Raw genomic sequence first — 17,090 nt, forward strand, 5'->3', positions numbered from 1 at the left:
TAAGCAGTTAATTATTTTATTTATTAATAATGTTGTATAATTAACAATTGAATTATAGTCACAAGTAAATATCTTATATTAAAATATGAACTTTGGCTAAGATTTTATGTGACTATTTTGCACTGTGATTAGAATTCGCCTCATCATTTAGATCCCAGATGAACTTCAAGGGAAAATCTTTCATCTCCTCCTGGAATATCCTGTCAAATCTCTCACTCTGCTCTACAGTCATGTGGTGTTTCCAGTCTCCAACAGCACCTGTATGAGCAACACATGAATAACACACAAGTGAGGAGGCAGTATTGAGAGGGCAAAAGCTACCCAATCCCATTATAATCATTTCTCTGTGCCACACTAAATACTCTCTAGTGGTATGACATATTACCTCCCATTAGGCAAAGAAGAGTTACAAAAGGACCCTAGGAATACCGTAACTGTAAATATGAGGGCTCTTCAAAATGTTTGTGGAAAACACATATTATTTAAAAACTATACGTGGAGCTAATTTTTTTTACACAAAATGAACTTATTTTGCAATTCTGTTTCTCATTTTTGAAGTTTCTTCATAGGTTTATAGTCCATTACCCTGTGAGTTAGAGTTTTACTAACTGCTGTCATTGAGTCATAACCATTTGTTAGGAAAAAAAGACCTGGAAAGTTATGAATATTTGGGATTTTTAATTAGAATTTTATTAATTTATTTTAGAAGCCCAAAGACAAAAAAACAGAGACAACAATACAGGGAAAGAGATAGCTCCTTCTCACTGGTAAACTCCACAAATGCTCACAATGGCTGGAACTGAGAATTCAAACGAGTCACCCACATGTGCAGCAAAAGCTGAAATTACTTCAGCCATCACCAGGGCCTCCCAGCCCTTCCATTAACAGTAAGCTGGGATTGAGGGCCTGAACTATGAATTTACCCAGGGGTCTCTGATTTGGGACATGGGGGTCCTAACCACTAGGACAAAACCTTCTCCTAAAGTAAAAGAATAATATATTTTACCATATGGTAGGCATCGTACCACACATATCATTTTTATCACATCGTGTAATTCTTAACAGCCCTACAAGGTAAGTATTTCTTCACTTGTTAATTACAAAATGAGCTGCAAAGGTTTTCAGCTAGTGATGTTAAGGTCACATTGGGTGCCAGAGCTGCTATTGCTAAGTTTTATTGGACAGAAGTTTGAAATTATCCTTATGCTATTTTTAAAATTATAACTAATTGTTGGGGCCAGTGCATAGCACAGCAGATTAAAGCCATGATGCAGCATTGGCAACCCATATAGGCACCATTTTGAGTCCCAGAGGCTCCAATTCTTGCTTTTTTATAGCTTTTATTTAATGAATGCAAATTTCATAACACAACTCTAGAAATATAGTGGTTCTTCCCCCTAAACCCACCTCCCACCCCTACTCCTGTCCTACCTCCTACTCCTTTTCCTATCCCATTCTTTATTAGGATTCATTTTTAATTAACTTCATATACAGAAGACCAACTCTATACTAAGTAAAGATTTCAACAGTTTGCACCCGCCCCACCACACACACACACAACATATAAAGTACTGCTTGAGAACAAGTTTTGCAGTGAATTCTCATAGTACAACTCATTAGGGACAGAGGTTCTACTTGAGTAGTAAGTGCACAGTGACTCCTGTTGTTAATGTAACAATTAACACTCTTATTTATGATGTCAGTGATCACATGAGGCTCTTGCCAGGAGCTTCCAAGGCTATGGAAGTCTTTTGTGACGACAAACTCTGTCAGTGTTTAGACAAGGCCATAAGTAAAGTGGAAATTCTCTCTTCCCTTCAGAGAAAAGTACATCCTTCTTTGATGGCCCCTTCTTTCCACTGGGGTCTCACTCACAGAGATCCTTCGTGTAGAATATTTTTTTTGCCACAACGTGTTGGCTTTCCATGCCTGCATTACTCTCATAGGCTTTTCAGCCACATCTGAATGAGGCTCCCTGTTAATGCACCTGGGAAAGCAATGGAGGATGGTCCAAGTGCTTGGGCCCTTGCACCCACATGGGAGATCCAGAAGAAGCTCCTGGCTCCTGGCTTTGGATCAGCTCAGCTCCAACAATTACAGACATTTGGGGAGTGAAACAGTGGATGGGAGACCTCTCTCTGTGTGTCTCTACCTCTCTCTGTAACTTTGTCTTTCAAATAAATAAAATAAATCATAAAAATACTAACTGTTCACACCTTCAGCAGTCAAATTTTCTGTATAACATTATTGGAATTAGGATCAGATATCAAACTATTATATATAGGAGAATTGTATTCTATGTGATTTAATTGAAGTATAAGGAAAAGTGATAATAAATGGCACAAAAATAATAATATTAAAGCAACACTATCTAGGTGAATGTCAGTAGATATTTACATAAATTTTTATAAATCAATATCCATTATCATAATGGTGTGTTATAAATAAACTGCAGTGTAAAATATAGAAGTTCAAATAAATTTTAAGGATGGTATACATTAAAACAACTAAATTTAAGTAGAAAAATTTTGAGTGGAAAAATATATTAATTTTTAAAACATTTGGCACATAATCAGAACACAATAAAAATTTACTGCATTTTTGAATACCTTAATTTATAGTAGAAGGGGCTAATAAGATATCACTGTGCTTTCTGTGAAGAAGAAATCTCATACAAGAAGAAATAATAACTCAAATTTTCTCCCCCACAAGAACAATACAAAGATATACTAAGTAGATTTCCTAGGAAAAAAAATTAAAGACATTGCAGTATAAAATATCCACAACTTTCAGATAGGACTTAACAAATTTTAAAAAGAAAAAACATGCTTTCCAGAAGGAAGGAATATGGCACTTTCTTCTTTATATTTATTTTATTGCTTTTTTTTTGGAAGCACATAGAAATATATATATAGAGAGAGACACAGATATAAAGAGGTCTTCTATATGCTGATTCATTTCTCAAATTCCTGCAACACTGGCTGGGCCAGGATTAAGTCAGGAGGCTGGAATTCTATCTGGTCTCCTGTGTGGGTGGTAGGGACGCAAGTTCTGGAGCCATCACTTGCTACCTCCCAGAGTGTGTATTAACAGGGAGCTGGAACTGGAAGCACAGCCAGGACTCAAAGCCAGGCACTGCAGTATCAGGTGCAAGTATCCCATGCAGTATCAGATGCAGGAATCCCATGCAGCATCAAGACTTCTAGGCCAAACACTTGCCCCAGAATGTAGTGTTTATTAAGAAAGTTCAGTGATGTTATTAGGTACAAAAACATTGTTAGAGTCCCTAGGAACTCTTCCCAGCAATTTTCAGCTGTAATATTTGATAAGCAGTAGGTCCCTAACCACAGTACAATATGAAAACATATGCTGGAAGCACTGATGATTCTTTCTTAGGTGCCAAGGACTCATGAGAACTAGATAATTTTGGTAGTATAAATCACTTAATGTCACCTTTGCGCAAGAAAGCTCCCTCATTATTTCGTGTGCCAAATTCATTTTTTAGAATACTATTATAATTTGCTTGTGGAATAAACTTCATGTTTTCAAATGTAGCCTGCCTCACAATGGCATCCACCTCCTCTTCACTCAGGTCCTTCTCAAGAAAACTGCTGATTTTCAGTATTGAACTTCTGAGATCCTGAAAGAGTCATAAATGTGAGAAGTTACTAAGTTTATGAACAATGAAGGGGTTATAGCCCAATATGCAGGATGGTCATGTAAATGATAAATAAATTAAGAGAGAAATAGAAGGAAACTACTTCAACATAAAAAAAAACCCTAATGTACAGAATGCCTATATCTTACATCATATCCAATGGAGACAGACTGGAAGATTTTCACCTAAGATGTGGAAAAAGTCCAATTTCTTCACTTCTATTTTTCATAAAATTAGGAATACTAGCCAAAGCAATTAGGCAGCAAAAAGAAACAAAGGCCTCCAAATGGAAAAGAAAAGAGTAAAAAATATCTCTGCTATAGATGACATGATCTTATATGTAGAAAATCCAAATGATACCATATCACACACATACACATCCCAAAACATGTGTTAGAATAAAAAATAAATTTATCAAAGTTTCTGGATACAAAATCAGCTCAAAAACTGGATGAATTGCTATCAACCATCAATGATCAATCCTAAGAAATGATTAAGAAAACAATTACATTGAAAATAACACCCAAAAGTTTAAAATTAGAATAAACTTCACCAGGCAGTTGAAAGACTTGTATATTCAAAACAAAAAAAGGAAAAAAAAAAAAACAACCAAAAAAGCTGAAAGAAAGGAAAGTCTACACATATAAGTGGACAATATTCCATGTTCCTGAACAGAAGATAATAATTCTAATACTACCTAAAGTTATCCATAGAATCAATGCAATCTCCATCAAAATTCCAATGATTATCTTTGTAGAAACAAAAATCCATCTTAAAATTCATATGGAGGTGCTGGCACAGTGGCATAGAAGGCTAAGCCTCCACTTGATTGCCAGTGTCCCGTATGGGTGTCAGTTCGAGTCCTGGATGCTCCACTGTGGTTCCAGCTCCCTGATGATCGGCACCTGGAAAAGTAGCAGAGATGGCCCAGGCCCTTGGGATCCTCCACCCACATGGGAGACCCGGAGGAGGCTGCTGGCTGCTGGCTGCTGGCTCCTGGCTCCTGGCTTCGGCTTAACCCAGTCCCAGCATTGGAGAATGAATCAGTAGATGGAGACTCTCTCTCTCTCTCTCTCTCTCTCTCTCTCTCCCCCCCTTCCATCTCTCTCTGTACCTCTGCCTTCCAAATATAAATAAATAAATCTTTTAAAAAATTCATATGGGGCAGGCACTATGTGGTATAGTGAGCCAAACCTCTGCCTGCAGAGCCAGCATCCCATGTGGGCACCGGTTCTAGTCCCAGCTGCTCCTCTTCTGATGCAGCTCTCTGTGGCCTAGGAAAGCAGTAGAATATGGCCCAAGTGCTTGGACCCCTGCATCCACATGGGAAACCTGAAGAGGCTCCTAAATCCTCACTTCTGATGAACCCAGATCTGGCCATTGCAACCATGGAATTAACCAGCAGATGGAAGACCTTTTTCTCTGTCCTTCTATCTGTAACTCTATCTCTCAAATAAATACATAAATAAAATCTTTTTTAAAAAATTCTTATGGGGGCCAGCACTTGGCATAGCAGGTTAACACCCTATCCTGAAGCACCAGCATCCCATATGGGCACCATTTCGAGACCTGGCTGCTCCTTTTCCAATCCAACTCTCTGCTGAGGCCTAGGAAAGCAGTAGAAAATGGCCAAGTCCTGGGGCCCCTGTACCCCAATGCAAGACCCAGAGGAAGCTCCTGTGTGGTGGAATGAGGTGAAAAGGTCATATCAAGATGGTCACTAAGGTGAAAAGTTCATGCCAAGATGGCCGCTGAGGTGAAAAGTTCATGCCAAGATGGCCGCTGAGGTGAAAAGGTCATGCCAAGATGGCCACTGACAACAGAAACTGCCTTGCAACAGGCCATGATTGGATGGCTTCGGAAACCACATGACAACAGAGGAAACCACATGACAACAGAGCCTGACTGATGGCAGGCAGTGATTGGATGGTTTCAGAAACTGCTTGCAACAAGATCCTGACTCGCAACAGGCTGTGATTGGATGGCTTTGGAAACTGACTGGAAACAGGCTGTGATTGGTTGGGGCATAGACGGCCCCTTGACTGGATTGGCTGGTCTTGGCTATATAAGCTGTTGTAGCAACTGAAATAAACAAGTCTGCGGGCTACTCGCCTCAGGCCTGCTTTCACCCGACTCCCGGGGTCTGTGTGGTGACTCCGTGCCTCTTGCCCCCACCACGCTCCTCCTCTCAGAAAGGAATCCACTGCAACATTGTGGAGAAATCAATTGCAACATCTGGCGCGCCAATGTGACTGAGAGAGAGACAGCGTGTCGGACTCGGCGAGGTCCCCCCTGGATTTCAGCAAGAAGGCCCCTCAGTGTTTTGTGTGCTGTTCAGTTCTGTGAGGATGAGCACAGAACCCCCTCTTATGCCCCTTTCTTTGTCCTTGTCCTCAGTCTAACTGACCCCAGGTTAGGCACACACCGCCCAGAAGTGTATGTCGCTTCTCAGCTCCTCCTTTTACTTTCGGTTAGCCCGGCGAATTCACATAAGGGACTGATCATCCCAGAATTCGGAACCAAGTCATCTTCCCTCAATTGAGAGAAGTGACGCTCCAGAGACACCATGTGGGCATAGAGAAGTGATGCTCCAGAGACACCATGTGGGCATATGGTCTTTACCTAACGAATCAAGGAAGTCCCCCACTAAGCACAGGACATACTTACAATCTGATACACCACTATCTGTTTGTCTAACATAGGGAAACCTCCTGCAAAATGCCATCAACAGCTGAGGTGCTAGGAATTTGCTTTGCTATGGCAGCAGTGCTGTGTGTTTCTTTCCTTTGGCTAGAGTTGGCGTGCTGTGCTGCTCTTAAACACTCAGACATGGGAAAGATACCCCCCTCAGAATCCCACACAGATTACCAAACATAGTGAATCTGTGAGCGATCAGAGCCTGTTACTCCAAGCGTCTGTCTCACAACCACAGTTGATGACTTAGAGAGAGGGAGCTCTGACAGTGAAAATGACAATGTAGCATACAAGGTAGTAAACAAGGTAGCAATACCTAGTCAGCCACCCCCCAGATACCCGTGGGATGAACTAAGAGGACCTCTAGACAATAACTCATGTGAGGTCATCCCATCTGCACCCAGTGAGGATCCCCACATTTGTGGCAGTACTTGGACACCCCAAGCTCTTAGGGCAGCCACTAGACCCCATCCCACCTGCACATTTGCTGTTATTGTAGGAGTGGATGCAGAATTCAGGCCCTGGATTCCAACGCCCATAAAAGATCTTACTATGCTAAAAAAGGCTTCTCAAGAGTCAGGTCCTGACTCTCCCTACTTTGAACAAGTGCTTACACCATGGGCAGCGAACCTTCAAACTCATTTTGACTGGGTTGCACAAAAGCATGTTTGTCGAGACCACAGTTTTTACAGTGGAAAGCCTCCTATCAGGAAGAGGCTGAAACTGTGGCAAGAAATAATGCTGCCTATGGAATAGCAGTAACCTTTGATATGCTTACAAGCTGTGGCACCTACATATATCCTCAAGAACAGGCCCGCATTGGAGTAGTTGCCTATTTTGATCAGGTCAGAGATTTGGCAATTAAATCCTTAAAAAATATAAATCCTCCTGATTATAGTCAGCTCTTTAGAAATCTAGTTCAAGGCCCAGGTGAATGGTTCCCCGATTTCCTTGCCAGAGTCTTGGAGGCAGTAGAGAAAAGATTACTGCCTGGCCCCGATCAAGACAATTTGGTCAAATAATTAGCTTGGGAAGGTGCTACCAAAGAGGCAAAAGCAGCAATCACCCCCAGTCCATAATGAAGACATTTCTAAATGGATAGTAGCCACAAAGGAGGTAAACCCTGCCGATAGACCGATACAGGTCCTAACTGCAGCCATTAACAAATTGAACACAAAGAAGTCTAATGACCTGAATAAACAGAAACACAATATGCAATAGTACTTTACAAGGAAGAGAGATTAAATTTAATTATGGAGGTTAGAACAATTTTCATGAGGAAGAAATAATTCTTTCAATTTTAGAAAAGATAAACAGCTCTGAAAAATATGGAATTCCTTTCTGAGTGTAAAAGTAGTCTCAAATTGCAAAAATTTTAAATCCCTTTCATATATAGTGAAATTTTAACTTCAGTTCTTGGTACTTGATAGATTTGCAAGAAACAGAACTGGCTGGCAGATGGGGGCAGAGAATTAAGGGCCATGCCAACTTTGATGAGTTCTTTATTTTTTTAAGATTTATTTATTTATTTGAAAGTCAGAACTACAGAGAGAGGAAGAAACAGAAATAGAGAGATCTTCCATCTGCCTGTTCACTCCCCAAATGACTGCAATGGCCAGGGTCGGCCCAGGCTGAAGCCAGGAGCCAGGAGTTCACCTGGGTCTCTCACATGGGAGCAAGGGCCCATGCACTTAGGCAATTCTTGGCCTCTTTGCCAAGAACATTAGCAGAAAGCTGAATTGGAAGTGGAGCAGCCAGGACTCAAACTGGCACCCTCATGGGATCCCGGCACTGCAGAAGGTGTCTTAATCCACTATGCCACAGGGCCAGCCCCCTTGCTGAGATCCTCCCCCCCCACAAAAAAAAAAAAAAACATAAAAATATAGCTTAGTGAAAGTTACAAATTGAACATTCATGAACTCATTCACATCAAGCAACTGAACAACACAAGTATTCTAGAATCCTACAAGACACCTCTTTCCTAATTTCAAACTTTATTCTTTCCCCAAAAGACAACCACTTTTCATCTTATAGTAATAACATCTCAGCTTACTTACAATTTAATCATCTAATAGAAATATCTGAACACCATAACTGACTCCAGTCCTATTACATACATAGACACCTGAGACAAAGTAGTGGAAAATAACTCTGCATAGTCAATATGGTCCTCAGTACATCATCTCCAAATCAGTGGGACTGTTCAAAATACCCTGAGATATACTGCTATGCATTTCGGCATCCTGATGATATTGTAATTGGGGTAGGGAATAGACAATTTTGAGTAAAATCATCAAGAAATTTCCAAGAGAAAATTAAGAATATTTTTAGAAAGAACTTTTAGAGCTAGAACACTTGAGCTAACCAATATCCGTCTTCCCCAGACAGTTGAAAGAGATCCTGATCTTATTATATGGTTAAAAAAAGTCTTTTTTTTTTCTACTAAGCTGGAAAACATTTATATCAAAAATATATAAACAATTGGCTATGATGTAGAAGGACAGACAAAAGTCAGATCTGGTGACAGATTGTAGAACAGAGAAATATTACAGAGGTTTTGCATAGTCTACTCTGGTCTCCATTCAAATGTTTGTTAAAAATCTACTGACCTACTATGTTTCAACACTTTTTGTGAGCACATTCCCATTAATTCAAGTATAAAAATAGGGAAGGAATCAGATTTTGTTATGAGACAATAACTGTGGTTGAACAATAAATAATAAAGAGAAACAAGGAAAGATTGAAGGCAGGTAGAGCAAAATGAGGAAAGTTGATCTAAAAACTAACTACAAGTTCTGAATGACCTGGACTGCAGCAAATGCCACATGGACTGAGACAAGGTTCTGTCTTCCACAAGGGATACAGAGCCAGAATTCACATGACCCATTAATTGAGTAAGTGAAGGTTTAAGAGCAATGGAATAAATTAAGTATGTCATCTCATTTCTGATTAATGCCACGTGAATTCTTGTGCAATTATTAGGAAGACAAGCATCTAGGGCTAAATTACACTTTGATCAGGATTTTTGGAAGTTTGACTATTAGATATAGAAGCTTTAGGAAGTGCCTTCTTAGCGCAGTAGGCAGTGCGTCAGTCTCATAATCTGAAGGTCCTGAATAGATATAGAAGCTAAACATGAAGGATACAATTATAATATAGGTGTTCCTCGGTTGGTGCTATATACTTCAAAATTCACCAATTTATGCACCAATATGTTGCAATCTGCTGTAACCTACTTTGTACACATGTTACAACACAAAATTCAGTGGATATTTTAAACTCTCATTTTTAGTTGATTTCTTTGATATCGTAAAGATTTTTAATGTATCTTAAAGAACTTTGTTGACATATCTGCTTGACCACTGTCATCACACACTTTATATTGTTTCTCTCTGACTGTTCATTTTCTGTTTCTTTTTAGTGCTCATCCCTCTCTAACCAAACTTCCCTGTTAGTCTTATTTCCTTTTTGCTCATTCCTTCCTCTCTCTCCCACTTCCCTCCTTTCAGGCTTTCTTCTTGGCTTTTATCCCCTTGGTTTTAATCCCCTGCTGCATCCCTCCCCTGTCTATTTTTTCTACATTCATTGTATCTCTTATATTCATACAAGTTAGTGTCACTAATTTCCTCAGCCCAGACCACTTTTCGGAGATTTTTTATTTGCATTTTATATTTATTTCTCGGTATATCCATTTCAGCACATGTAAGACACCTTAAACTTCATATGTCAAAACCAATATCATAAGCAATCTTCTTCCTTTAAACTGATTCTGTTTCAGTGTTCCCTAAACACCTCCATGAATATCACTAACTACATAGGTATGTAAACTAGAGATATAGGAAACATCCTAGACAGCTGTCACTATTTCATTTCATAGCTCCTTTCCAGTTTATACCCCAAATATGTATTAAAATTCTACATTCTCTCCATTCCCAGATATCACTATAATGCAAGGTACCATTGGCATTCAACGGATTAATACACTCATCTCTAATTGTGCTTCTCGACTTTTATTCACTATTTTCACTTTTCAACCCACCAAGGGAAATGATATTCCAGAAACACTGATTCTATCTCATTATCTTCTTATAACTAATAGTCTAATTGCTACTTTTAGGATTCAAGATATCACCATCGGTAGCATACTCTATAGACCTTGCCCAGTCTGGCAGTTACAACTCATCTATCTGGGTCTTTCGTCACTTGCTCCTTAATCCTCAAGTCCTTCTTCAGTTCTTAAAGGTGCTGTATACTTTATCATCTAAAGAATTGGCACCTTCTTTTTCATTAATTTATAGTTCTTTTTCACCTGTTTTTTATTAGTTTTATTCACTATCTGTCTGCTCCCATGTTACTTAATGATAACTATCACCTTTATATAGATAGATATCTTTAGTAAATACACATGTTGAGACTGTCTGGACTTTTCCTTAATAGCCATACTTATCACGTTTTCAATTATATGTAATGGCTCACTGAGTATCTGTGTTCCTCCTTATTGGATTATGGCCTCTTTTCATCATAATTTTGCATATTCCACAGTTATCACTCATTAGTTTCTGAATTAATGAATAAATAGATTGTGAATTTCTGAATCATCATACCAATTAGAGATCCATAAGATCCCAAACTGTGTTCTGTTCATTTGCACATCTTCTTCAGACAATATTGTTGGTTGCCTCCATGTAACCATTCTGTGATTTCACATAAAAACTACATTTCAAAATTATCTTTGGGGGCCAGCACTGTGGTGCAGTGGGTTAAAGCCCTGGCCTGAAGTGCCAGCATCCCATATGGTCACTTGTTCTAGTCTCAGCTGCTTCTCTTCCGATACAGCTCTCTGCTATGGCCTTGGAAAGCAGTGGAGGATGGCCTGAGTCCTTGAGCCCCTGCTCCCACGTGGGAGACCCAGAGAAAACTCCTGGCTCCTGGCTTCGGAATGGTACAGCTCCGGCCATTGGAGTCATCTGGGGAGTGAACCAGCAGATGGAAGACCTCTCTCTGTATCTCTACCTCTCTCTGTAACTCTTTCAAAAAAATAAAATAAATCTTTAAAAAAAATTATCTTTAAAGATACAAAGAACTTGCATCACAGGGCACAGACTCACCTTTGGAAATATTAATCGTATGTTAATAGCAGCTTCTTACTTCCGTGTTTCATGTTGCCCCTTTTTTAAGAATAGTTGTCCTAAATTTAGCATTTATTGCTAAAGGCAGCTACATGAGAAGGAACCACAAAAGATGGCTGTGTAGTGACAAAAATGACCTTGAGAAGACTGGTAACACAAGCACAGATGGAATTAGAAACATAAAATGAAGCCTGAGAAAGTGTGGTTAGATATCAAGAGATGTGGGAGAATGTGATTTGCTGAAACCAACAGAGGAAAGTGTTTAGTAAATATTTTTCTTAGCTCTCTCATCTTACCTTCTTCATATCTTCATACATCATGAACAGAATATTGAAGTCATTTTTGTGTTCATACCAGCCTCTGATGTGATCAAACCATAGGCTTCCCACCACTGTGAGGAAAATTAAATAAAGTCACATTGTTGTCTTCATTTTCAGGAAATTATTCTTTTGCTTCTGTTTTGGAATGTTCAGAAACAAGTAAATCTCCCATCACTGGACATCTATATCACACTTTTTAAATACTTAGTACTCTCAGGAACATTAAATTATTTCCATAAAAACCTGTCTCAGAAAAACTACTCTGTGTGTAGAAAGTGTCACTGCAAAAATACATCATCATCTGAGCCTGAAGATTTCTTTATGGTAAGTCACTTCATTTTCCTACCTACACCACCTGAAAATTCTATTTCTGTATTACTTAACATCTTGCATAGAGATATCTAAGATCTCTATTCTTCTATTCTCTAAGATCTTGCATGACAACATTCACTCCCTCTCATGGGCCAGAACCTAAATTTAATCAACTAAATGACTGACAGCCATATCCACAATTCACAAAACTTTTGCATCAATCCTCCTAAGTAGTGAAATGAAAAAGCCCACAGTGGTCATGTAAGACCTACCACAGGCTCACAATAGCTCATAAAGTCTCTCATCAGCTAGTCTGGAATATTTAACTCTAGGTATGGATTTAGCGAGTTTGCTTTGTTAGAACATTTGGGAATCTCTCATATATGGTCAAAATACCTCCTAAAAATATGCCTTTGCAACCTTGACAATCCCTACAGGGTCCTGGCCAGGACAAAGAGCAATGAAGTGGAAGACTAAATTGCTGTACAATTGTAACCACTTCCCTGAACTCCATTGTCTGTCATTGCCCTTCCCCTTTTCTCTGTAGTATGTTCCCTAAGGCCAAGAACTTGGCTAAATGGCAGCATTTTCTCATCAGTATATGGCTTAATAAATAAATTCATAGTTACCTTTTCCATCTAGAAACTTTTCCATGAAATTTTCTAAGGTATTTGAAGCTTCTAATCTAACCATCAAATTTGAAAAATGGAAAAATGAAATTAAAACATCCTTAGGATTTCTGTAGACATAAATAATCTGCAGAGAAAATTATGAAATAATTTTATCAGTTTTTGCATCTCTTTACAGAGTTTATAACAGCTGTGCAATCTTTCATTACATGAATTCTTTAATTCTTCTCATTCTGTCTATCCATCATAGAAGTTTAGGTTGTATTCAAATTTTTGTTATAACAAAGAGTATTAGAAAATTTTTATTCATGTGTGCAAACATATAGGATACATTTCTAAAAGTGATATTGATGATTGGTAGAGTTTATAAATATAGAACCTGTATTAATTAACTTCTATAAGCATTATATTTGATGTTCAGCCAAGCTAGCATTGGAAATAAGAAAGACAAACAACTACTTATGAGGCTGGAGCAAATACCTATTTACAAAGAAAAACAATGAATTTTTTATCTCACATCATATACAAAAAATAGTTCCAAATGGACCTATTTAAATATGGAATAAAATTTTGACATCTAAATCAAGAAAGGGTTTCTGTGTTTGGAATAAGGAAGGATTTATTTAACACAATCCTTTTTTAAATAAAAACTGACCAGTTTTGCTCCATTAAAGTTATGAGTGTTGATAATTACAATACAATGTAAAGTGATGAAAAATCACAAAATATGAGAGAAGCAACACTTGCCAATTTCTGCTTAATATCCAGGGTATGTATAAAGCAAAGGAATAAGAAAGAAATCATGATTAATACAACATGAGCAAAAGATACATTCACTTCACAGAATAAAAACTAGGTATGGCCATAAACATATCAAGAAGTACTTCATATTACTGATTATTAATATGCAAATTAATATCAGTTTAGGGACATTTTTATAAGTACTAGAATGAAAAATTAAAAGTCTGTTGTGAAAAGTTTCTGGAGAAATATTATTAGGAGAAAAATAAGAACTCATCCATTAACAGGGTATACCTGCTTGCTTAGGAAAATATAACACTATCTTATCAAGTTTATTATTATTGTATTTGTGGCTTTCTAATTCTTTTTTTTTTTTTTTTGACATGCAGAGTGGACAGTGAGAGAGAGAGAGAGAGAGAGAAAGGTCTTCCTATGCCGTTGGTTCACCCTCCAATGGCCACCGCGGCTGGCACACAGCACTGATCCGATGGCAGGAGCCAGGTACTTATCCTGGTCTCCCATGGGGTGCATGGCCCAAGGACTTGGGCCATCCTCCGCTGCACTCCTGGGCCACAGCAGAGAGTTGGCCTGGAAGAGGGGCAACCGGGACAGAATCCGACGCCCTTACCGGGACTAGAACCCGGAGTGCTGGCGCCGCAAAGCGGAGGAATAGCCTAGTGAACCGCGGCGCTGGCTGTGGCTTTGTAATTCTAATCCTGGAAATAGGCCACTTGGAAATTGATACAGATGTGTGAGAGTACCTAGTGAAGATTGTTCATCGAAGAACTTATTAAAACACCAAAACATTGGAATAGTCCAGTTATTAAACAAAGGAAATATAAAGCCAGCCTTGATATAATTATTTAACAAAGTTTGTGAAATTAGATGACAGTAAATATAGTACTGAAAAAAAAAAACAAAAGCAAATGGCAAATTCCATCATGAAGAATCATGTGACAATATAAATATAAGTTTAGATAAAATTTAAAGCCAAGGGATTTAACAAAACAACATATAATTTGCTCAACAAAAAAGTAATCTCCAAATATTGAAAAAGTTAAACAGAAAAAATTCTATCAAGTGTAAAACATTTTGACTTAGCAACAATCATGGTGGCAGACTAATATATATTTATTTTTTGACATAAATAAAAAAAGAACAAAATTAATTTAATTTTAAAACTTTGCTTGATGTGTTAATGCCTGACACAGAAAAAAGTACATTATTTTCTTAGGTTTGTTGGATATACTGAAACAATAAAAATGTAATTGTTGGTAAAACTCTATAAAAAATTCCAAAAATTCAATCTTTACCCAATACCACCATTACCCAATGATAGCACAATAAGACTAATAATCATAACTTTAAAATATCTTTGAACATTATATACTCAGAAGTAAAAAAAAATCTAAAAATATCTGACACCTATTAGAAGAGTAAAACTGAAATAAATTACTCAGATAGTCAAAATTATTTTCCATATCTATATTAAAAACAGCATCCATTATTTGAAATACTAACATTTTGGAAACAAATATGAGAAATAGACTATTTGGGCCGGTGCCGTGGCTCACTTGGTTAATCCTCTGCCTCCGGCACCGGCATCCCAGATGGGCGAGGGTTGTAGTCCTGGTTGCTCCTCTTCCAGTCCAGCTCTCTGCTGCAGTCCGGGAAGGCAGTGGAGGATGGCCCAAGTGTTTGGGCCCCTGCACCCGCATGGGAGACCAGGAGGAAGCTCCTGGCTCCTGGCTTTAGATCGCCGTAGCTGCGGCCATAGTGGCCATTTGGGGAGTGAACCAATGGAAGGAAGACCTTTCTCTCTGTCTCTCGCTCTCTCTCTCACTGTCTAACTATATCTGTCAAAAAATTTTAAAAAAGATATAGACTATTTAATTAAAGAAGATAGAAACATATGTGTAAACAAAATAGGAAATAAATAAAATAAAAATTTTTAAAGAAGAAAATATTTTTTTAACTTTTATTTAATGAATATAAATTTCCAAAGTACGGCTTATGGATTACAATGGCTTCCCCCCCATATCGTCTCTCCCACCCGCATCCCTCCCCTTTAACACTCCCTCTCCCCTTCCATTCACATCAAGATTCATTTTCAATTCTCTTTATATACAGAAGATCAGTTTAGCATACATTAAGTAAAGATTTCAACAGTTTGCTACCACACAAACATAAAGTGAAAAATAATAGATGATTTTTTAAATGGTGATGAAATCAGATCAGACCTATTGTCATGTTTAATCCCAGTGAGAGTCAAGTTGGGAATTGATAATTTCTTCTTCTTCTTTTTTTTTTTTTACAGAAGATCAGTTTAGTATACATTAAGTAAAGATTTCAACAGTTTGCACCCCCATAGAAACACAAAGCGAAATATACTATTTGAGTACTCATTATAGCATTAAATCTCAATGTACAGCACATTAAGGACAGAGATCCTACATGAGGAGTAAGTGCACCATGACTCCTGTTGTTGACATTACAAATTGACACTCCTGTTTATGGCATCACTAATCTCCCTATGCACCAGTCATGAGTTTCCAAGTCTATGGAAGCCTTTTGAGTTCACCGACTCTTATCTTGTTTAGACAAGGTCATATTCAAAGTGGAGGTTCTCTCCTCCCTTCAGAGAAAGGTACCTCCTTCTTTGAAGACCTGTTCTTTCCACTGGGATCTCACTCACAGAGATCTTTCATTTAGGGTGTTTTGTTTTGTTTTGTTTTGTTTTGTTTTGTTTTGTTTTTGCCACAGTGTCTTGGCTTTCCAGGCCTGAAATACTCTCATGGGATTTTCAGCCAGATCGGAATGGCTTTAGGGCTGATTCTGAGGCCAGAGTGCTGTTTAGGACATCCACCATTCTATGAGTCTGCTGAGTATCTCGCTTCCCATGTTGGATCACTCTCCCCTTTATTTAATCTATCAGTTGGTATTAGCAGGTACTAGACTTGTTTATGTGCTTCCTTTGACTCTTAGTCCTTTCATTATGATCAATTGTGAACTGAAATTGATCACTTGGACTGGTGAGATGGCATTGGTACATGCCACCTTGATAGTATTAAATTGGAGTCCCCTGGTATGTTTCTAACTCTACCATTTGGGGCAAGTCAGCTCGAGCATGTCCCAAATTGTACATCTCTTCCCTCTCTTATTCCTACTCTTACGTTTAACAGGGATCACATTTCAGTTAAATTTCAACACTTAAGAATAACTGTGTATTAATTACAGAATTAAACCAGTCATATTAAGTAGAACAGACAAAAAAACTACTAAGAGGGAAAATGTATTAAGTTGTTCATTAACAGTCAGGGCTATGCTGATCAAGTCACCGTTTCCCATAGTGTCTATTTCACTTCAACAAGTTTCCTTTTTGGTGTTCAGTCAGTTGTCACCGATCAGGGAGAACATATGGTATTTGTCCCTTTGGGACTGGCTTATTTCACTCAGCATGATGTGTTCCAGATTCCTCCATTTTGTTGCAAATGACTGGATTTCATTGTTTCTTACTGCGGTATAGTATTCTGAAGAATACATATCCCATAATTTCTTTATCCAGTCTACCGTTGATGGGCATTTAGGTTGGTTCCAGGTCTTAGCT

The 17,090-nt window shown here is 38.2% G+C and overlaps 1 protein-coding gene across 1 annotated transcript in view; it reads right to left on the reverse strand.

Annotated features, from left to right (window-relative positions):
* LOC138849860 (amine sulfotransferase-like) overlaps nucleotides 1-17,090 on the reverse strand; it is a 90,159-nt gene continuing 73,069 nt past the window's right edge. Inside the window, exons 7-10 of the mRNA XM_070074918.2 lie at nucleotides 12,743-12,869; nucleotides 11,778-11,872; nucleotides 3,454-3,640; nucleotides 1-258 (exon numbers count right to left, since the gene is read on the reverse strand). Coding sequence (XP_069931019.2) covers nucleotides 113-258; nucleotides 3,454-3,640; nucleotides 11,778-11,872; nucleotides 12,743-12,869 — 555 coding nt within the window. The 3' untranslated portion in view covers nucleotides 1-112. The remainder of the gene's footprint in view (nucleotides 259-3,453; nucleotides 3,641-11,777; nucleotides 11,873-12,742; nucleotides 12,870-17,090) is intronic.

Source organism: Oryctolagus cuniculus, chromosome 5 (assembly GCF_051225735.1).
Source record: "Oryctolagus cuniculus isolate XC-2025 breed Fujian yellow rabbit chromosome 5, ASM5122573v1, whole genome shotgun sequence".
Lineage (NCBI taxonomy): Eukaryota > Metazoa > Chordata > Mammalia > Lagomorpha > Leporidae > Oryctolagus > Oryctolagus cuniculus.